This window comes from Heloderma suspectum, chromosome 4 (genome assembly GCF_057233095.1).
Source record: "Heloderma suspectum isolate Gila_16-S chromosome 4, 16-S_ref, whole genome shotgun sequence".
NCBI classification, from domain to species: domain Eukaryota; kingdom Metazoa; phylum Chordata; class Lepidosauria; order Squamata; family Helodermatidae; genus Heloderma; species Heloderma suspectum.
The window spans coordinates 258,826,285-258,849,686 of record NC_139461.1 but is presented as its reverse complement, the minus strand read 5'-3'; the positions used below and the strand labels follow the sequence as shown (position 1 = coordinate 258,849,686).

At 41.5% G+C, this 23,402-nt stretch overlaps 1 protein-coding gene across 1 annotated transcript in view; it reads right to left on the bottom strand.

Annotated features, from left to right (window-relative positions):
* Window positions 1–1,694: 1,694 nt before the first annotated feature.
* CTTNBP2NL (CTTNBP2 N-terminal like) overlaps window positions 1,695–23,402 on the bottom strand; it is a 44,271-nt gene continuing 22,563 nt past the window's right edge. The window contains exons 3-5 of the mRNA XM_084853452.1: window positions 11,049–11,279; window positions 6,686–6,793; window positions 1,695–5,991 (exon numbers count right to left, since the gene is read on the bottom strand). Of these exons, the coding sequence (XP_084709578.1) occupies window positions 4,534–5,991; window positions 6,686–6,793; window positions 11,049–11,279 (1,797 nt within the window). The 3' untranslated portion in view covers window positions 1,695–4,533. The remainder of the gene's footprint in view (window positions 5,992–6,685; window positions 6,794–11,048; window positions 11,280–23,402) is intronic.

Below are 23,402 nucleotides of genomic sequence, written 5' to 3'. Positions count from 1 at the left end.
CATCTGTCCTAGTAGGAACAGCAGAAAGTATAGTGATGTTCCACACTAGTGGTTCTCCAGGAAAAAGAACCTGCCCACAAGTGGAAATTCTCTCAAATTAACACCCCCCCCCCGCCATAAATCATCTAGATGGAGAAAGAGCATTCAAGAACTGTAGTCCAAAATTCAGAAGTGATTCTTCCTTTCCTTTTTAAAAAATTGCAAATACACAACTGTCATAATCAAGAGATAGATGTGTACTTCCAACACAAGGTGGCACAAAAGAGTTAATTTTGCACTCTTGGGGGTGGAAAGTTATGACCATCAGGGACAAAGACCTGATCCAAGTGTAGTAACTTGCACTACACAAATCAGACTCTGAACATTGCAACAGGAAGGAATGAGGGAACTCCCTGTTAACATATTCAGGCAGGTAAACAAACCTGGAAAAACAAAGGTGGAGAGGCAGGGTCATAGTACAAGAAATCAACTTGTCAGAAATCAACTTTTAACTTGTGCCCAACAAAATTCTTTCAAACTCCCAGACCCTGCATTGTGTGATAGAAGTTATCTGGTCTAGCTCTGAAGGATGGAGCCACTGTTTATTTCATTGGGAAGGAGACAGATGTTTCCTTGAAGTCAGATGTTTCTCCACCCTCTTACCACCTCAGCAATTACCAGTGACGAAAAGTACTTTCTGTGCTCTGCAAGAGACAAACCCCAACGTTTGCCTTAGCAATAGGTGGCTAAAGGTAGAACAGAAATGAATAGGAACTCTGTCAGCAACTGTCTCTTTGCTTCTCTTCCCATAATTTCAAAGCCAGCTTCAGAGTTGCTCTGGGCTACCAGGAATCACAGCTCTAGAAATGGGCTGTGTTCAGTAGGTTGGTGTAGTTGAGATTAATACCTTTCATTGATTTTAGCACAGCATGTTAGAAAGTGGTGGGTGGAACCTTAACAAGCTTTTGATGTTGTAAAGAATGTTTTGTAGCATTCCAGACTGGGGTGAGGACTTTGCATAAGGCAAGTCTGTCTCCACCCCCACAAGAGGGAGGGAAAACAGGTTAGCTGCAGAAGTGTGATCCAACTGATGAACAGGAGCTGGACAAGTGCCCCTTTCCCACCCCCTTAAGTCTTCAAACCTGAGCAGTAGACTTGTACATAGTATCCAGTTTGATTAGTGTATTTGAGAACAAGCAAAGTTGTGAATAAACTGCAGAATGGAAGACATATCTAATGAACACATCCCTACTAAGGAATAAGTATTTCCCAAGTCCTGGAAAAAGAACCAAGAAGGGAGCTGGTTCACTGTTGCATGATGCAAGATAATATATTAAGTCAGAATGTGCAGTAGAAATGAAGGGTTGCAGATCCCTATCCAAAGGCAGCTGGCGAGTTACCACAATATTATGTTGTCATAGATGTCGGTATACTCTGCACTAATGAATTATTAATGGACTGTTAAGCCTTTTAAAATTAAAACTGGTAAATATTCACAGCATTGCTACCAAGTATTCGTGGCTTTCCTATTTCACTTTAAGAAGCATTGTCCTTACCCATATTGTCAGCTGTTGGAGGCATGTTTTCCTATACTTAGTCCACCTAAGGCTTATGAAATGCCTACAAACTGCTAGTGAATACTTCATGAATATGCAGTAAACACTTTAAGCATACAAGCAGCCAAACTTTTAAAACCATGTCCTTGTACAATATTCACATCATAAAAATAAAACCCTTTATTGATAGTATGAACGTTTAACGTGTTTAATGCTGCCAGCTATAAAAATGATAAAAAGACTTCTGCTTCATACATTTGACTTTACAAATATACAGATGTTAATGAACAATTAATACTAGATTATACAATTTGAACTTCATTAAAATCCTGTTAGCCAGTGACAAACCTCTCTAGCAATATGTGATTCAAAGAAGATTAAACATTTTGTTTCCAACGTCTGCAGAAAACATAAATACTAACCCTAGAAGTCTTACTGGATTAGCTGGAACGACTTTAATAGTTGTGCTTAGTTTAATCTCAGAAGATAGGCTACTAGCAAAAATACACATCTCCTCTTGCATTCTCCCTTCCCACAATCCATTGTAGAATACAGTACTCAGTGCATTTCCTAATAAAATTCATTATTGTATATAAATCTCTATAGAGTCATATCATAAAGAAAGGATACAAATTAGTGTAAACACAAGGAAATACTTTAAGGGCTGCTACATTACCCTCCCTTTAAGATTAGAAGCGATACTGACAAGAAACCATTCATCTAGTTTTCAGCTGTGCAACCCTTATTGAAAAACCTGTATTGCACAACTGAACTATCTGCATGTTTATCAGAATTATTTCCTATCTGTCTATAGGTGATGACCAAGTATTGTTAGTGTAAGGGCTAATCCAATCACATGGGAATAATGAATGGTACACTTACCAAAATTTAGGAGGGGTACAGTCAAGACTGAAGGGCTTCCTATGTCAGTGTGTGCTTGAGAACAGCATAGTCTCAGAAATATCAGCCTCTTTACTAAAATATTTCAATCTAGCAGTTCCATACAAAGAAAGATTAGGACGTGAGAGGCTAACAGCTAGACCATATATAGTGGTGTCTTGAAGCAGCACCAACACAAGTTTTTTGTAAAAAGTATTCAAGAGCTTTGGTCTAGTGTCTCAATATCATGAAGCAGCATGTGGCCATATCATCAGATCATCTGGCAAGAATGATAAATATGACACCGTGTTAGATCCAACATCATGTTAGTGGACATCAGCAAGAAAGTTCCATCATGATAGCAATATCATCCCTTCTGCAGCTCTCCATGTTGTCCAAAAATCAGCTCCGGAGGGTTTGCTGCCCCCCCCCCCGAGCAGATTTTGAGGGTGCGTGGGAGGTTGCGGGATTGCCCTCCTCTGGGTTCCACTGACAGAACTGCTTCAGTCAGTGGAAAGATAGCAGTGGATCCAATCCTAAGTGTATTTGTGCAGATTGACTATGGGATGGTATTTAAATGCTTTTACTTGAGGTCATACTACAGACAATTTATTCCTAATCTTGACCACATTAGGGCAAAGCATTAGGGCAATTTCAGACATCGATAGGATATGTAAGTGTGGGTCCACAGAGATGGTCAGAGAATATATTTTTGCAAAAAAAAAAAAAGCTGTAACACATGCACAGCACATTTCATTAGAAAGAAAAGTGTTTCAGTCCTGTATTGGCCCCATGTTACTGACCATCTTTCCTAGGAAAACAGGTTTTCAGACGTAGATAAAGTCTAAAAAGTAGTTTCATACGTAGATTTCCTCATTTTCTTTATGAGATAAGCATCTCAGTAATATAATCACACCAACTAAATGTGTGTATAACATATACACCTCTCCCTCCCTCCCTCTCTCCACACACACACACACACACGCGTGCGCACACACACACGCGCGCACACACACACACGCATATGTGCATCTCTATGGGAAAAGTTAACAATTTGGTTTCCAGTGCTGCCAACAGGACAGCAGTCTTGTATGAACAAACACAACTTAGTCAGCAAGACCTATGTCAACTTGACATACAATATTATTACATAGTGAGCGATTTTTAAGTTATTGCTTTGGATCACTCTAGTATCGATCCTGTCTTTCCAATGTGAAAACCTGTATTGAATTGACTAGCCATTTCTTGTTTCAAGTAATATTAAGATCTTTATCAAGTAATAGCAAAGATCCTGCTCTCAGAAGTTCTACACACAACAGTAGAATGCGTGAAGAATATTTTTTAAAAAAACCTAATCCAACACTTCAAGATTAGATCTCACCTACTTTATCTCTATGGAGAGAAATATGGATACTTGACTGGAAAAAAATTGGCATCCTGATTTTTTAAAGCTCCCAAAGGTGTATTTTTTTTTAACTGTTATATCGTAGGAAACAATCGGGTTGCATAAAGCTCATCAATGCAGCCAAAGTGCACCTGACAAGGCAGCTACATTAAATGACTTTGTTCATAGCAAGGAAACAACTGACCGGTCTAGCGATCACCTTTGGAACATTTCCTTTTATAGCATACTGTTAAAAAAAATATTGAAAAGGATTAAGAACAGTGTTGATTTCAACATTCATGATTCAGAGAAACTGTGCTTTTTTGAAGGTGGATGATCCCTTCTGGTTTTGCAGAGAATCACATTGCAGGCTTAAGCTCAGGCACTTCTTAGAAAATGTCTGTCTGGAATAGAGGTTTGCATGGAGTGTTCTTCTGCATAATTTAAAAATAATGGTTTCGTTGTCATAGTCCACTGGTCAGCTCCCAGCATGGGAACTCAACTGCTTCTCTCTTTGTTTGATGTGCCTGCTGCCATGAGACACCTTGAGACTCTGGTGTTTAAACGTTTGTATACAAATTGCATTATTTTCTACATAATATAAAACATAGGAAAAGTACACTAAATGTGTTACACAAACAGATTTTGTTCCTACCCAAATAAATAACATGGAGAGGATAAGACAGGGGTTCAGATCAAGGAATGGCAAGCACTTGGAATGTGATTTTCTAAAGACTAGCTATTGGTTGGCAATAAGATCTCAATTTCTTTCCCATTGGCTACAACAGCATTGCTTGAGCAGCTACTCGCCAAATCCACAGGAGAACCTAGAGAGGAAGCCTGAGAGGAGGCTTTAGTTGGTGGGGTGGGAGTGGCTGGAGAAGGAACCAGACCAGGTTTCTTTGGAGGAATTGGTGGAGGATTCCCTCTTTCTGCTCTGGGTATGGTTGGTGATTTAATTCCAGGTGACAGCGGACTCAGTGGGCTAGAGACTTTGCCTGGGCTAGACTCACTTTTGGGGCTCATGGCATTGGCAAGGTTTCGGTAGTCTGTGCCAAAGGGTGAACTGTTAGGAGAGACTGGCTTGATAGGACCCTGCTGACTGGTGAACCTGGAGAGAACCTGAGTAACTGTATTGCGTGCAAGCTGCTTTGCGGCAGAATTATCGACAAGGGTGGGCGACAGATCCCTGGATGGAGGACTTTGGAGGCCACTTGACTGGTGATCTTGATCGGCTTGGGATTGGAATTTGTGGCGAGCAGCATGGAAGCGCTGATTGATTCCCACCTGGTAAGAAGATTGGTAGCTGGGGCTGCTGGCTGATGTTCCAACTAAACGCTTAGTCATGACTGGGGAGGAGCATGGGGAGGATGTCAGAGATGAAGAAGCTGTGTTGCTTGGAGATAAGGATATCCCACTGGAAGGGACTGAAGGGGAAAGTGACTCTGTTCTTACTGGGGAGCTGCTATTTTCCATGGCAGTCTCAGCAGTTGATCCAATAGGCTTGCCTTTCTGTAGATTATCTAAACCGGGCTGAGCTGGCTCCACACTTGTTTGGACATCAGCATCACAGTGCCCATTTGCCTTGGCATAAGGATGGGAAGGTGTAGCAGAGGTGGGTGTTAATGTGTGTGTCACTCTGACAGTACTTCCCTGGGCGGTGCTCTCTGTCACGGGACTTCCTGTCTGGCAAGCTACTGACCTCCCTAAAGAGCCCTCCGTGAGAGTTGCTGTGGACACCATTGAGACATTTGGTGGTGTGTTCTCAACTTTGTTGCTGCCAGCTTTGTAAGAAGCCTCTAGTTCTGTTAGTGTTTTCTTCAGATTCTCTACTTCTTCCTTCAGGACCTTGGTGCGGTTCTCTTCCCGGTTCAGTTTGGCTCTCAACTGCTCTCGTTCAATGTCAAACTCAGATAGCTGCTTCTCCACTTGTGCCTCCATTTGCAAGCCTCTCTTCTTCTTGGCTGCTAGCTCCTCCTCCAGGTGGCTCACTCTACTTCTTTCCTTCTCCAGCTTCATGCTTAGTTCCCCAAGCTTCTGTCCCTCCTCTGCAACTTTGGCAGTGGCTTTCTTGCACTCCAACACAAGCATGGAAGAAAGCTGCTTGTGGTGTGTGCGTTCCTCCTCCAACTGGCTAGCCAGCTTTTTCTGCTCTCTCTCAAATTTCTTCACCTGGGACTTTTCAAATTCCAGCTAGAAGAGAAGGTAAAGGAGCTTTTAAAAAGTAGTAAAACAGTTTAACACAGTCCACACAAAAATGCTGAAAGTCAGTTCTGTCAGTTAATGAGAGAGTGAACGAAAGGATCAATCAAGAGAACACCTCCCCCTCGCCTAAAGATTTATGAATAGACTGCACTACCAAGACATGTGTCCAAACAAACACAAGATTATGGAGTACACACATTAACTACAAACTGTAAAGCAACCAATAATGTCTGTGAATTACATTTATTAAAAATTCATGAGCCAAGGGAGACATGACTGACCCCAGCTCTTTTCAGTATGCACACATGGAGCAGGAAGAGTGCAGATAAGACATTTTGTCTACCATTAGAGTATACAATGCAGATCCATATGGTATATTCATTAAATTTCATAAGTGGTACCTGCTTTATATTCTCAAATTACATTGCTCGCTTTAAGCCACTTTACACACTTCTATAAATTTTGAATTCTATTGCCCCCTGAACTGAAACTGTAGTTTGGTAACTGAACACAAATCTCAGTCTAGGAAGTCGAGTTCTCTGCTTGTAGGCAGCGAATAAACTTTCAGGATACGGATACTGACACTAGCTACCAGCTTCTCCACCCACAGAAAGCATGCTCTGTGTTAAACAGTAATTAATCATTGCTCGGTGAGAGCTGACTAACCAGCAAGAAGGCATACCTGTTGTGTAAGTCGCTCTCGCTCCTTTTCCAGCATGTATGTGACATCATCTCCTTCAGCAGTATCTTGGGCGTGCCGCTGCCTTTCTTCTTCAAGATCCAAGATTACCTTTCCAACAGAAAAGAACACTATCAATCACCTTTAACAGTAAGAATTACAAGTGTATCCAGATGTGCAGGCCAGGGCCCTTTCTGTCCAAAGCAAAATCTGAAGCGGAACATTCCAATACGGATATTCAGAATCCTTGACCTTTACTTAGTGAAAGGGTTCTGTGCAACACTAAACTAGCATCCCATCCCGTTCACACATATCCACCTTCAGTAATCTACACAGTTTATCCTCATTAGCCTTGTGGAAAAAAAGAAACCAACAAGTAAACATAAAGAACAGGAAATAGAGGCACTTGGTTTCTACAGTCTGCTCTACAATTCTAAAAACCTTATTCCTGCTTACATGATTTTGAGCTGGATAAGACCTAACGGGGAGAAGAAGATGCTTTGAAGGATGAGCTCTTCAGGATGCGGACTACCATTTTCAGCATTTTTTTCAAATATATATATTTAGCAAATGAAATTTGTGTGAAGACAGGAATTTACTTCAGAGATATAAAACTGCTTTAGGACACAATCCTATGCATGTTTAGAAAGAAAAAGTCATACAACTCCGGAATACTGGGAGTTTTAGGACTTTTTTCTCTCTAAACATGCATAGGATTACGCCCTTAGCCTCTAGCAGCAAACCTGCCCCCTAAGTTCTATCTCATGTTTTCTAGAATTTTATTTGAGCAGCATTGATAACGAGTAGAAAACTGGAAATTGGTCCAACAAAATAAGTTACAGGAAAGAGTGCTAACCTATTTCTCCACTTGAGAGCAAAATTAGAACTTAAAGCAACTACTTGCTATGAGGACCCAGCCAAGGACATGCTTCACAGTTTGTGCTGAATTATAGGAATAGCTGATACTCTGTTAAGCCAGTACACATCAAAAGGCCCATACGTTAAGGGTGCAATCCTAGATAGACAGCTGCCTCCAACCTCGGAGGCGACCACCTATCCAAAGCAAGGCAAGAGAGGCACGGGGGGATCATTCTCTCCGCACCTCTCCTGCCTTGTTATTTTTCGCTAGACAGCTGTTTTCAGCTGTCTAGCGGCAGGGGCGGGGCGGGAACTGGGAGAGGAAGCTGCTGTACAACACATTGTGTGTGTCATACGCGCAGCTCTGCTCTCCTTGCCCCAGAATGCCCCCCAGCCCTGCCCCTTTTCAGTTGCTCTGTGCTCCTTTTGCAAGCGTGGAGGATAGGGCTTCTCCGTGCTGCCTCCAAGGCAGCGCAGATGAGGGGAGCAGTCACTTTTCCAGGAACCGATCTCGGAGCATGGGCTCCAAGGTCGGTTCCTGGAAATGAGCATATCCTATGGCCCACTAGGCAGTATCTAGCAGCCACAGGGTTGCTCTCTAAGTCATCACAAGGATACTGTTTCAGCACATACAGTAGTAACGCATATTACAGAGTCATGACCAAAAGTAAACAGCAGCATATCAAAATGTCTGGCAAATTCAGTTTGGTGTCTGTTTTGAGCAAAATTTAAAGCAAAAGCAGTTGACAGCTGGAAATTGGGTTTCTTGCATACTATCTAATTTTATATATTAAACTGACTTATGAATGGATTTGCTAGTTGGCAAATATTTCTAAAACACATCTTTCAGAGTTTCTAAACAATAACAGCTCTTTCTTCAAGCAGAAACAGTTTAGGCTGAACCTCCAAAGAGACAAGGACATAGAAGATCTACTGAAATCAACAGGCCTTACTTCTAAGGACATAATTAGGGTCCATATAAAAAAAGATCTTGTATTAAGAGTTCCTCAACAATGTAGATGGTGTAACAGAAAGCAACTTGGGGCACAATCCTAGGCATGTGTAGACATAAAAAAAAGTCATGCAACTCCCTGCATTCCCTAGCCAGCCATACATAGGATTATGCCTTAGTTCTTCTGGGTTAGTATAAGTAATTCAAGACTAACGTTCTCATTTAGACTAATAATTTCAAAACAAGCCTACTTAAGCTCTGAGGGCTTTTTGTTTCGTTTAAGTGTGAATGACCCTGTTCAGACATAACAGCTGCTTTCAGTGGCAACTGCGGAAGGTGTGTGTGTTAAATTAATTAACCCACAAATTGTTGCCAAAAGCTGTCGTTACAGCCAAACAGGGCCAATAAAATTGAGGAAGGAACAAAGGCAAAATTATTCACTCATTATTTAGAAGAACATTAGGTCCTTAGCACAAGAGAATTCAAATTACCTGAAGTTATTTGGGTGGAAAGAGATAAGAACACGTAAAATATAGTATCTATATTTAAAGCATTAAGTAGTTGCATTCAGAGTTTGCACAACTATATCAAGTGTACCAGCTGTGACTGTTCCTGAGTCAGTGTGACTTGGCAATAGTTATCCATACTTTGGTTACATCATGGTTACACTACTGCAATGAGTTCTAAGTGCAGCTACCCTTGAAGCTTCAATTGGTGAAAAGTGTGGCAGCTACTCTGCTAACTGGTGCGCAGTATCATAATTACATCATCCCAACACTGAAAGATATGACTGGTTGTCAGTTGTTTTCTGGGCGCAATTTAACATGTTGATTTTAACCTTCAAAGCTCTAAAAAGTTTAGGTCTTATCTATTTGAGAGACCACTTATCTCGGTATGAACCTGCTCAGTTATTAAGATCAGTAGGAGAGGCCCTTTTGAAGACGCCTTTGCTTGCAGATGCTTGCTTGTTGGGCATGTAGAAGAGATTTCTCCTTTGTTTCTCCCAAACTGTGGAACGCATTCTCTATGGAGCTGACACTGGCCCTCACTCTGTGTTCAGGAAGTGGGTCAAGACACATCTTTTTAACTTGGCTTTTTAAATTGTTATGGCGTTTAAAGTTGTTTATAATATTTTAATATACTTTTATTTGATTATGGCAGGGGTGGGGAACGAGTGGCCCTGCAGATGTTAGACTGTAACTCCCATCAGCCTCCGTCAGGTGAGGGGTCATACGAGGTGCAATCCAACATCTGGAGGGCCACACATTCCCTATCCCTAGATTATTATTTTTTTATTATCTGAACATTTTGTAAACCACCATGGCTGGCATCAGAAAGGCGGTACAGAAATACAGTCAAGCAATCATCTTCTAATTTAAAAAAAAAACCCTGCCTAAATGTCTTCTCGTGGTGTTCAGCTATTAAAATGCCATAACCTATCTGCAGCCTTACAGTCTGACAGACATGATACAAAAAGAAAAAGGAATGGGGAGAGAAAAGGAAAACAAGCAAAATCAGGCACTAATTTTTCATAGTTACATAACGTTTAAAGATCAGGTAGAATGGCTACTGAGGGAGACAGTTCTGAAGGGAAGCCAAATGGTCATTGGACCCAGCCAAGCTAATGGAGTGGGCCATGCTGTCTCACCTCCCTTCTGCTGCAAGCAGGTGCAATGGCTGCTAATAATATTGCCTTTCCAATAACCAATGAGAACCAAACACTCTTTTCCAGTTTTTCAGCACAACAGGCATTTCTATGTGCAGATTTATGGATCTGTGTTTTCCGTGAATGAAGATATATTAGAAACAGCCAACCAATTCTATGTCAATTTTCTAAAAATTATGTCCATAGTAAATAGATAACATGAGTAAGCATCTGCTTTTCTTTGTGCACAATTACTCTGAAGTTTGCCAAACTGTATAACTGGTACCAGTCAAATGTATTTGTACAATCCTAGTTATGGGATTGCAGCAGGTACTATAGGAGTTATTAGACTCAATTCAGACTGCTTGGAGAGTGAGGTAAAGATTGGTCAATATCTTTCAAAATTATGAGGTTGGGAAATAAAATACAGGGCAATTTAACTGAACAGCAGAGATTCCAGTTTGTAAACACTGGAAAGGAAGCACTTGCTTCCTTTTAGAATTATCAGCAGCTCTGTTTTTCTAGAAAAGCATATCCCTGCAAATGTGAGGCTGCCTGTGATCAGATGGTAGCCAGAGTTTGAGGAGACTGTGATAAGGTAGATGATAACAACATTATCAGTTCTACGTTTTGTCATCTCTACATTCTAAATAGCAGCATTCTTTTTTTCAAAGGCACAACATATCTGTACTTTCTAAACAGTTAGGAATGCAACACCATTTTAATTAGTGAAGGCAACATTTTTGGGACTGAGAAGATTTCTACAAGCATGAATTTAAAACACTGAAAACAGTACCTCAAGTCAGAAAAAAAAATGCTTTAATACAAAACACCATTCTGCTCTGTGATACCAAATTCTAAACAGGAACATCTTATTGCTTTGATCAAAGTCCAAAGGACTTGAAACCCACCTTTCTGTGCCTGCTCTCTGCAGAAGCTAATTGGGACAACATTTTCTCTTGCATATTCTTGCAATGTTTCATCACTACCTTCAGGATGGATAAGGGATTGGCACAAACAGGATGTTTATCACCATAATTTTCTTCCTTCAGTGCTTCAAAATCCCTCTGAAGAGCCATCAATGGATCACTAATGTTGTATTTTCCATAGCGTTCTTCAATGAAAGTATCTCTGCGCTGGGCCTGAAATATATGATCAAGTATTTCATGTTAGCTACCCCCCCAAAAAAAAGGAAAAAGAAAATTCAGGACATAATCCTGTCATCTCATGGAAACAGGAGCCCTGAAAGACTGGATAAACAGATGAACAAAAACCAGTACAGCTGCTGCCTAGACACACAACTGAGGAACAAGAATACATTTTCTAGAAGCCCTGCCAAACAATGGGAGAGGTGGGGTGGGGAGACACAATCCAACAATAAGGTATCTGCATATTAGGGGATTTAAGAAAGTGTTGATCCTTCTGTGAGGATTGATTTGAGTGGGACTGAAAAGAAGACAGCCAAGAGAAGGAAGTGGCCAAACAGCAAAGAAATATGAAAGAAGCAGGGGCTAGAAAGTGGGTAGTGTCTGCGGGGGGCGGGGGGGGGCTGAAGGAAGCAGGAAGACAGCAGACAAAGGAAGGAGATGTGGGGGGAAGAAGAGGTAGAACAAAGACACCTAGGTACAGAGAAGAGACGCTGAGGTCAGCACTTTTCTGCCTTCTCAACTATAGCCTCTCTTTATAGCCATGATTCCATATCCATTCCCACTATATGCTAGCACCTGATAATTTACTCTAACTGGTTGAACAAAGTGGCACACCTCTCTATATGGAACTGCCATCCACCAGGTATAACCTGAAACTAGCTTAGTTAAGAGGCAAGGGGATACTGCTAGGATTCACTGCTTACAGTATAATCTTTAGGGTGGCTAGGTAGAGTTCTGACAGACCACAACGCATAGGGACACATGCCAGTCGAACACAATATACTATGTGGTATTTAAATTAATACCTTACTACAAACCACAGAGCAGACCATAAACTGAAAAGCATCCTTTCCCCTCACCATGATGTCCACCATCATTAACTGCAGTTATCAATTTACATCCTTACTTTTCTAAAAAGGAAACCATTTGTAGGAAAAGGAAGTCCAGCTTCAAAATGCAGAGGTCTGTGGTATTTTAATTACTGCCAAAGAAAAAGCTCCAAGATCAACACACAAGGAATCCTTTCAACTAAGGAACCAGAGTGCACACACATCCCTGTGACCTTTTATGTTTGTTTATGATGACTGATGAATACATCAAGGTTAGATGCTTGCTGGTTTTACAGATGCTTCCTTCAACTTTGTTGCCAACACTGGTCTACTGATAATGAATACCTACATATGAACCTGTATAGAAGTACATTATAATAAAGATGGGATAGTTTGTCATAAATGACTCCAATATTTGCTTTAGAAATATTATACAAATTTGAGCAAGTAGTACCCTCATCCCAGAATTTTACAGGTTTCCTCACTGTGCATCCAAGAAGTGAACCAGTTAAACAGAGTGGAAGATTAAAAAAAACCTTAGTCTTCTGACACAGGTTGACAAGCCCTCTTTTGCCTAAGGGTACAGGCCTACATTTGACTCTATACTTTCTCTATTTTTTTTGGGGGGGGGAGGGAATCATTTGACAAGCCAGGGCCTAGCAATTTGACAAACAAGCTGTAGTATGCCTTTGGGGGAGAAGCAATCCCTTCTAAACTCTCTCTTTCAAATTCACACCCAAGACAGGCAGGGAGAGGGACCTACCAGGGCAAGTCAGCTGAGTTTAGGCATTCTGAGCTTAGCATAGGCAGTGAAAGGCGACAAGGGGAGAAGAGGAAGCAGCCCAGTATGAAAGTGCAAGGAAGTGCCTGCTCGCTGCCATAGTTCTCCAAGATAAAGATTCTCAGTTATATTTACTAGACATTCAAACCGGATTGTATATTTCAGTATTTAGGTTAGTAATTCACCTGTAAAAAAACCATGAGCTATGTATTGTCATATAATACACAAATATTTTAAACATTTTTATGCTAATTATAAAATGTGCTGCCCTTTAAAATCAAACCCCTCCTAGGAACCTTTCAAACCACTGAGATAGATCACTTAGAAGACCCTTGTTCCATACCCAAAATGAAATGGAGCTATAGGTAGCCCTGAGATGCTAAGAGGACTGCTTCTGTGCCTACTTGCTCCTGAACCCTCACTCTTCAGATAGGCCAGCAATTGCAGCACACTGTCAGCAGGAAAACGTGGGCTACGTGGCTTGAGAGGGAAGAGGACTGAAATGTCTGGAGAGTGTAGAAGATGCCTACTCCGAAATGAGGGGGTATGGGCATAATGCAACCTTAACTGCAGCTGAGCTTGGGATCATGGAGTGCTCACTCCTGCTATTGCTATCCAAAGACACCACAATGCCAAAGGCTGATTGCCTCTTCCACAACATTTCTTGACTGCAAGGCATATCTGACAGGCCAACATGTGCCCCCCTTCCCAATACAAGACAAAGATCAGAAGATAGATTGCAACTGAAGAGACAAACTCAACAATACTACACCACTGGCACTATCCTAGCTTAGGCCTGCTTCACACATTCTGTTTATTGGGTATATATTACACAGAGTTCCATTTCTAGCATTTCAGTTGTAGTGAGTACACAGTCAGAAACATACCTGGTAAAAAATAATGGTGAAGCAGCCCTCAATCTTGAGGCTAATGGAAATTCTTTGCTCCTTTGACTGTTCTGGGAAATCTATTCCAGAATCTCTTTCCTTGTTTAATACCCATAAAAACTCTCTCCGCACACACACAAAGCAAGTGCCAATTTACCAACTGAATCACATGTTCTGAACCACAGACAACACCACTTTCCTACTCTGGGATGAGAACACTGATTCTCATTCAGAATTACTCAGAATAGAACAACAAGGCATTTCATGAATGGCTTCTGTAACTGGAGAGGAAAAATACCCCAGGAAATGTAAAAAGAAGTGGAGTGGTGCTTGCCTAATTTCAGTCCACACAAATACTAAATAAAAGCAAAGTGCAGTTTCACTTAACCATTGTTCAGTAAATTTAATGCCAGTCTGTATATTTGGACGGCTGATCTATTGCATATTCATCTTTGTGAGGACTGAGGTATGCAGGAACATTAATCCTATATAGAATCCCACAGATTAATTTACACAAAAGTAGCAAAATAATTCTCTCATGTTACTATTTGTCTCTTCAAAATCTCTTCTGAACTAGCTTAACAGCAGTATAGATCCAATAGGACTTGCTTCCTCCCAATGGAGCTTACCATGCCATTTCCAAGGTTGACCTCATCAGATTTTGACTACTGTAAATCTAATGAGCAGGACAAAGCTATTTGCTGAGAAAGACTGGTCATCAACGCAACCTCAAGATGAGCTTCTAGAATCTGTGAAAAAACCAGACTCTACTCTGAACTCTGTTCAAACCTCCAGTCACCTACACAAGACAGATACCTGAAGCAACTACAACCTCCAGAGTTTTGAGACAGACATGTATTATAATGTGCATGTCAGACTTGCGCATTACAGCCACAGCACACTAACTCGGGAAAATGGGCCACTAAGCAAATACGTGTGACTTGCTACAAAGTGAGCATGTTTAAGCTCACAGTTTAAGTGACGCTCCCAATATTTCAAGGAACATCTAGTAGGGCATATTCTCTGAGTGCCAAACCGGTTCTTTCATCACAATGTCATCCTCCCGTGCAAACAATTATGCCTCTTACAGGAGAAACAGACTTAAAACATGGGTATATAGATGAAATTAGAAGTGGTCACTTTGTGCAGGTTTTTGTTTATGTATCATCCAAAATATTTATTTAATTTCATTTTGTATTTACAATATTTATTTACCGCTCCACATCTGAACAGATTCCGGAGTGGTGAACAATTAAAGATAAAAGGAATAAAACACAATATTAAACTTTTTTAAAAAACAGAATAAAAACTGTGGCTAGTCAATTGGGGAAGGCTTGTTGAAGTAAAAATGTCTTCAGCAGGCACCGGAAACAAAACAATGTTGGCACCTGCCTAACATTCAGAGGCAGGAAGTTCTGCAGGGAGGGATCTACCACACTAAAGGCTCTACTTCGGGTGGATTCCAACCAGGCTGTAGGTCTATGCAGAATCTCCAGGAGCACCTCCTCTCATGACCTCAGTGAGCGGGCAGGTTGATAAGAGGGAAGGCACTCTCTCAAGTATCCTGGTCCCATGTTGTTTAGGGCTTTATACACTAGTAACAAAACCTTAAACTTGTCCTGACCGCAAATAGGCAGCCAGTGTAGTTCACTCTGAAAAGGAGTTACATGCTGAAAAGGAGCAGCTCCTGTCAACAGCCGAGCTGCTGCATTCTACTCTAGCTCCAGCTTCCAAACCAGCCTTAAGGGTAGCCCTACAGAATGCTGTGCAGTAGTCCTGTCTTGAGGTTACTAGAACCTGTACCTCTGTGGTCAAGCTACTGGTGGGTCTAGGCATCGCTGTGGGCCCTACGACTTTGAAGCCAGAGTCTGATTTAGAAGTCAACCAGAATGGAAACGTCTCTAATGCCTGGACCACTTTTTTGTTTGGACTCAACCCATCTTTAATGCCTGGACTCATCCTAAAATCAGGGTTTTTAGCCTGCCTGGGATCTAGTACAGTAGAGGCCTTAATGGAGAACATCTCTATTGCCTGGGACTTTAACTTGCCTGGACTTATCCAGAACTCAGTCTGCCTGGGAGCCTGGATTGTAGAGGTCCTGCATAGGAACATCTCTACTGCCAGGTGCACACCCTCTTGCCTGGATGTATGAATTTGAGACTCTTGTCTGCTCTGAAACTGATACCAGGATCCAGAGCAAGGGCTAGTGAGCCTGTGCCGGGAACCTCAACTTTCTTTGCCCACAATACTTCCTTACCTGGACTTATTGTGAATCTTGGACCCTTGTTTGCTTCAAAATGCCTGGACTAATCAAGAGCTATTGTTTGTCTTGAATTGTGTACTTTCTTTTTTGTCCGTAATACGTCCATGCCTGGATTTATCATGACTCTTGGTATAGTGGTTGCCTGAAATCTGCACTGTTGAGATTCCAACTTAGAATCTAATGTTGGACTTGATCTCTAATCATGTGTGGTTTCTTGCCTTGAGACTGTATTTGAATAAAGCAATGTGCCGGCAGCTTTGTCTAAGCTATCTGATTTATGGTGGGATTATAAACGTGTAAAACTAAGTACCATGATCTCTAAACTGCTGATCTGTGTAATTTGATCTGCTACAACAAGGACTTTCACTGAGATCTTTGTCTGTGTCACGTTGCCAAAGGTATACCAGAAAGCCAGGCTCTGTCAACTATCCCTGTCCAGGAGAGGTCATAGCTGACATACCAGTCAAAGTTGGTAAAAGGCAGTCCAAACTGCCATGGCTGCTAGGCCTACAGCAGCAGTGATGGATCTAGGAGTACACCCAAATTACAAACCTGATCTTTCAAAGGATGGAGTGCAACTCCATCTAGAACAGGTGAAAAGTCTATCACCCAGACTCAGGAACCGTTCACCCACAGATCTTCCATCTTGCCAGGATTCAGCTTCAGTTTACTGGCCCTCATCCAGCCCATCACTAAATCTAGACACTGATGAAGGACTTGCGCAGCCTCACCCCATTCAGATGTCACAGGGAGATAAGAGCTGTGTGTTATCAGCATATTGATGGCACTTGGCTCCAAATCACCTAATGACCATTCCCAGAGGCTTCATATAGATCGTAACACCATTGGAGACAAGACTGTACCTTGCAGAACCCCATAGTGGGGCTGAGAAACAGTCACGTGATGTTGCCGTCTGAAATCAACCCCACAGGTGAGATGTTCCCTCACCCGATTCAGATGTCACAGGGAGATAAGAGCAGTGTGTTATCAGCATACCAAATGGCAATGGCACCACTCCCAGAGGCTTCATATAGATCAGGATGGTATCCTGCAGGACCCCACAGCTCAACTGGCAAGAAGTTGAGGCACAGGTAAGAACAGGACCACTGTAACACAGTGCCTCCAATGCCATCCCGTGGAGTCGATCCAGGAGGATACCATGGTCAATGGCATCAAAAGCCGATGAGAGATTGAGCAGAATTAGCAGGTTGCACTCCCCCGTCCCTCTCTCTATAAAGGTCATCCGTCAAGGAATGGGTCTAGAGAATCAGCATCCTCCAAGACCACCTGCAGTTGCTCTGCCACAACCCTCTCAAGTACCGTCCCTAAGAAGGGAGTATTCATAACTGAGTGATAGCTGTCTAAAACTATTGGTTCTAGAGTGGGCTTCCTTCAAGAGTGGTTGTACTACTGCCTCCTTAAGGACAGCAAGATGTAGTTAAACATCCCTTTAAGTCAGTCTTGTCAATGCCACAGAGTACACTGTAGATCATTTGTGGGGAACCTATGGTCCTCCAGATGTTATTGGACTCAAATTCCCATCAGTCCCAACCAGCATGACCAATGGTCAGTCCAACATCTAGAAGGCTACAGGGCCTTCACCCCTGCTCTAGATGGTAAACCCACTTCTAGCCCTAGCTTCCAAAAATGCAGAAACTGACAGTGATCACATTCTCACAGAACAGCAGATCAGGATTCCATAGAATCCTGCTGAATATAAAGGGTTTTTTTTTCAGCATTTCGTTCAAACTGGAGATCCTCCTGGCTTGTCGCTACCCTTACAAACCAGAACTTGTAACTCAAGAACAAACCTTGGTTTACAAATCCTGGCTTGTAAGAGGAGCAAAAAGCCAGAACCCCTGGTTCGGCTGACACACTAAACACACACAACCTGATTTGTTTTGCAGTTGTGCCAGCAGGGAGAAGCAAATGGTCTGAATGCACCAGTCTGTTCATGATAAGCTGGGATTCTCCAGAATCCTGACCTATAATTTCATGTGAACATAGTATTCACTGCTGTTCTGGGATTTGTTGACTAGGGAAATGCACTGCAATGTCATAATTTAGTGAAAATTTGATTAGACAAGCATTTATACACATCCTTATGTTCTGGGGTCAGGTCTGTTGTGTAGTGACTAAAGTGCTGGCTTCGGATGTGGAAAACTCAGGACCAAAAGTCCATTAGACATGAAATCCCAACACCAAAAAAGCTGGAGTAAGATGGCCTTTGGCAAGTCACTATTTCTCAGCCCCATCTACTTCACAGTATTGCTGAAAGTCTAAAAATAGCATGTCAGGTTATTAAAGCAAGAAAGATACAAAGCATATTGACTGAAGGCTAAACTATATGCTACGTATGTGGGAGATCCATGCCTGGTTCTTCTGATGAGTTTTCTCCTCCTAAAAGCGGCCATGGCTGGGACATTTGGATCAGGGCTACAGCATGGGGGTGGGGTAATCCATTCACCCATGCCAATTCCCCAGTGCAAAAATCTCCCCCTTGTGCATTACAATTGGTTGCAGAGGGGAAAACATATAGGCGCAATATAATGATTTCAGTTTGAAAACCAGCAATCCTGTAACTTGACAGCAAGCAGAAGTTGAGTTAAGGATTTGAGCTATCTTACAGCACAATCCTGTACATGTCTAAAAACAAGGAAGTTCCACTGAGTTCAAACGGGCCTACTTCCGAGGACTGCAGCTTTAATTTAGTATGTCAGTGGATCATTAACCCCATGCCATACTTTGTGATAAACAGGAGTTCACAACTAACTAGCCAGCTATAATTTGTGGTCACTACTGATCTTCTCCACTCCCAAAGTCCTCTACACTTCACTATACCTCTCCCTCCCTCTCTCTGTTTCCCATGGTGTATTGTGCAAGGATCCTCACCCCTTCTGACTGGATCTGTGAAAGCCTGATCAATTAAATTGGCATGCACGCCCACACAGTGTTTTGGGTGGATATACAGCAGAGAAATAAGGCAGCAATACTTGTTAGGAAACAGTCAGGTTTTTCCTACTGCTTCAAATAGTTACCATAAACACCCCAAAGGAAACGGAAATAGGAATGGGTAAGCAGCACACTGAAATATATCCACAGGACTCAAATATGAACTACACCGAGGCAACTGAAGAACAATGCAGCTACAGTCAGGGCCAGAAATACTGGAACAAGGATAACTGTTTTGGTAGTTGGCCTCTGTACATCACCACATTGAAGTGGAAAGGAAACACACCAGATGGGAGCGAAGTCAGGACTTTCAGCTGTAATTCAAGGGGTTTGACAAAAGTGGGGCACTAACCATTCAGGAAGGACAGCCAGTGGCATACACACACACCCATCGTTGGGGGCTCATAAGTAATGGAACAAACCAACATCATTTCAAACTGAAGGATCGCCTTTAATACCTGGATGAAAATCCTTTGCAGTCAATGACTGCCTGAAGTCTGGAACCCATGGACATAACCAAATGCTGAGTTTCCTCCCTCGAGATGCTTTGCCAAGCCTTTCCTGCAGCTGCCTTCAGCTGCTGCTTGTTTGTGGGTCTTTCTGCCTTCAGTCTTGTCTTCAGTAAGTGAAAAGCATGCCCTACTGGGTTGAGATCAGGTGACTGACTTGGCCATTGAAGAACATCCCACTTCTTTGCCTTGAGACACTCTTGGGTAGCGTTTGCTGTATGTTTTGGGTCATTATCCATCTGCAATATGAAGCAGCGTCCTATCAGTTTGGCAGCATTCGGCTGAATCTGAGCAGAAAGTATAGCCCTATACACTTCAGAATTTATCCTGCTGCTTTTATCAGCAGTCAGGTCATCAATAAACACCACTGACCCAGTTCCACTGGCAGCCATACATGCCCATGCCATAACACTACCTCCACCATGTTTGACATGTGATGTGGTATGCTTTGGATCATGAGCTGTTCCTTTCCTTCTCCATACTTTTCTCTTCCCATCATTCTGGTACAAGTGAATCTTGGTTTCATCAGTCCAAAGAATCTTATTCCAGAACTGGGCAGGCTTTTTTAGGTGTTTGCTGGCAAAGGCTAATGTGGCCTGCTTGTTCTTGTGCGTTACCAGTGGTTTGCACCTTGTTGTGAAGCCTCTGTATTTACATTCATAAAACTGTCTCTTGACTGTAGATGTTGACAATGAGACGCCTACCTCTGCAAGAGCATTCTTGACCTGGCTAGATGTTGTGAAAGAGTTCCTCTTCACCATAAGCAGAATTCTGCGATCATCCCCTTTAGTTGCCTTCCGTGGTCTTCTAGGCCTTTTGCTGTTGCTGAACTTGCCAGTTAATGCCTTCTTTTTCAGGATGTTCCTAACTGTTGTGTTGGCCACTCCCACTGTTTTTGTGATCTCTCTGATGGGTTTATTTTGTTTCCTCAGCCTAATGATGGCCTTCTTCACTCATGGACACCTCTTTGGACCTCATGTTGGGAGTTCCAGTGCACAGCTACCAAATGCAAATGTAAAACTCAGAACCACCTCCAGGCCTTTTCTCTGCTTGATTGGTCATGGGGTACCCAGGAAACAGGCCACACCTGGCCATGCAGCTGCTTGTCAGCCATTCATTCCATTACTTATGAGCCCCCAACGATGGGTGTGTGTATGCCACTGGCTGTACTTCCTGAATGGTTAGTGCCCCACTTTTGTCAAACCTCTTGAATTACAGCTGAAAGTCCTGACTTCGCTCCCATTTGGGTGTGTTTGCTTTCAACTTCAATGTGGTGGTGTACAGAGGCCAACTGCCAAAACAGTTATCCTTGTTCCAATATTTCTGGCCCTGACTGTATATTAAAACTGAGGACAACTGTGGGCAACAGAGGTTATATTGGTACTTTACTTACTATCAAAAAAGCTTTTAAAGTCTCTTTGTAATGTTTCTACTCCAGATAGCAAAACATAGAAACTAAAGCATAATTTTCAAATTTTAAGGATAAATATCTAGAATTGAAGTAATTGTGGCTTGAGAACATAACTGTATTTTATCCTTTCCAAGGAGAAATTCACAAAGACCTCCTGCCAAGAAAAATTCCTAAATAGTTTCTACAAGCCCACTTTTGAAAAGGAAATAATCTTAAAACTATTTTCTTAAGAGAACAGGGTACTTGACAGAAGGACTGCAGCCTGTAATCCCAGAAGACGCTACATATTCAGAAATGTGCACTGGTTTTGGAGTCTTTTTGCCATTTCAGCCCCAGAAAATTAAAGGAAAAAGAATGGAGGCAAGGATGAAACCTTCTACCACATGATGGCAAGAACAGCTCCTTTAAGCAAAAACTTATTGTTCACAGAGAGCTTTGGAATTCATAGGAAGGGAACCCATGTAGTTAAAAATTGTAGCAGTTCCCCTGAAAGAGCAATCTTGTCTTCTGCAAGACTAACAATGTAGTTGTATTAACTACTTGCTGTGCTTTCTTTCATGTGCGCTACACATCTGTGAATCTTTATGAACACAAACACATGTTTAAGCCATACCAAATTAAGTACAATAGCCCTTTCAGCATCAATAAAGACTTTAATTTTAAACAGTAGCTCTATAAAGCACTAGCTCTGCTGATCCTGTTAAACAACATACAGCTGTCAAAACTACAGGAAAAGCAAGCTAACCATTTGTATTATAGAAGGAAATAACATCCCCTCTACAATCTGTAACATATTGTTCCAAGAGCTATTTCACTTTGCTAAAAAAAAAGTGGTAGCCAAGAATGAGTCACTATTCGACAGAAATGGTTCAGAGACAGCAATATTTCGAGATTCTAAAGAAACAAAGACTATTCAACTTGTTAGCAGTTTGGAATGGAGCTAAGAATACATTTTTCTGAAGCAAACCAAGACAGCAGCAAATGTGTTTTCATTTAAGCCTTTGAAGCAATCTCAGAACACAAACCCACAAAAATAGACCCTTCTCTGGCACCAGTGAGAAGTAGAAATTATAATCAGTTATCAGATGGGAGGAAGGGGAGGGAATCTGTGTATTCAATTTTAATTTTTTAATTTAGAAATGGAACAACTCCGTGAATAAAACCCCTTTTTATTCATGGCTTGCCATCAGTTAAAAAAAAAAAAGCAGGAAATCCTAAAGATTGGGAGATTTTCACCTTCCTGTGTTTCTGAAATGCTACATTATACTGGAGTGATTTATAACAAATCTTTACAGCCTGATGAGACTAGGAAAACAGGAAATAGACCAAATCGTAAGGTGTGAAAATCAAGGATAATTCTTAAAAAACACATACCAATCCTAATTATGCACATTTTTATTTAATAGTCTAGTAAGGCTAAATTCAGATGCAACACTGAACCACCATTTAGTGTTATACAGAGACGTAAAATTTCCGGAAATGTTGAGGCCACGGGGAAAAAAACGGAAATTTTTGGGAAAATTGAAAAATAAGCAATACTTTTCTTTACAGATCTAAAGTCACTTTGTTGCTTTACGACAACCTTCCACAACCTGGTGCCCTCCAAATATTCTGGACTTCAGCTCCCATCAGCCTCAGGCAGCATGGCCAATGGTCAGGAATGTTGGGCACTATAGTTCAAAACATTCAGAGGGTACCAGGTTGGGGAGGGCTGCTTTAGAAACATAAAGCAACCTTTCTGTTCCTACTTTATGTATGACTTAGTTTGCTCATAAAATTATCATCTTTTAAAACTTTTAAAGGTAAACTCAGTTAATAAAATTGTAATTATTGCCTGAATAGATTAGAACTACATTAAATGCTACAGCATCAGAAACACAGGACTCTATAGAACAAAACCCAAGCTATCAAGAATGCGCATTTACTGTCAAGAATGCACAATGGTGACTCTACTCACATGTTGGGAAACTGAGCATAAATGTCTATCAGTAAAATATACTTCAGATCAATAATGTTAATAAGGAAGGAAAGAACTATGCTGGGAATCTTACAGAGAGGATTAATCCCCCCCCCATGCCTTCATTATTTCCAGACATTTTACATCTCTAGTCTTCCTATAAAAGTGTTCTTATTGCATAGTTTTTAGAAATCCTTTTGGGGGAAGTAAAGGCTGGGTAACAATATAAAAATACTTTGTCTTAAATTCTAGAAGACAGTATTTCATAATCCAAAGCTGTTCAATTTTTCAGAAAAACAAAAAACAAAAACCGCTCTCGAAAAAACACACATACCTTTTTTCCATTTTTTTCTGGGTTTTTTTCGGAGCCTTCACATCTCTAGTGTTATAAGACTAAGCCTCAGCTTTGTGTGCTCCTCTCATCTCCTATGAGATCAGAAACTCCTATCCTAGCCATGAGATCAGAAGCTTTCACTTTAGATTAACCACAGGTGCTGTCCCAGCCCTAAAATATTAATCTTTACAAT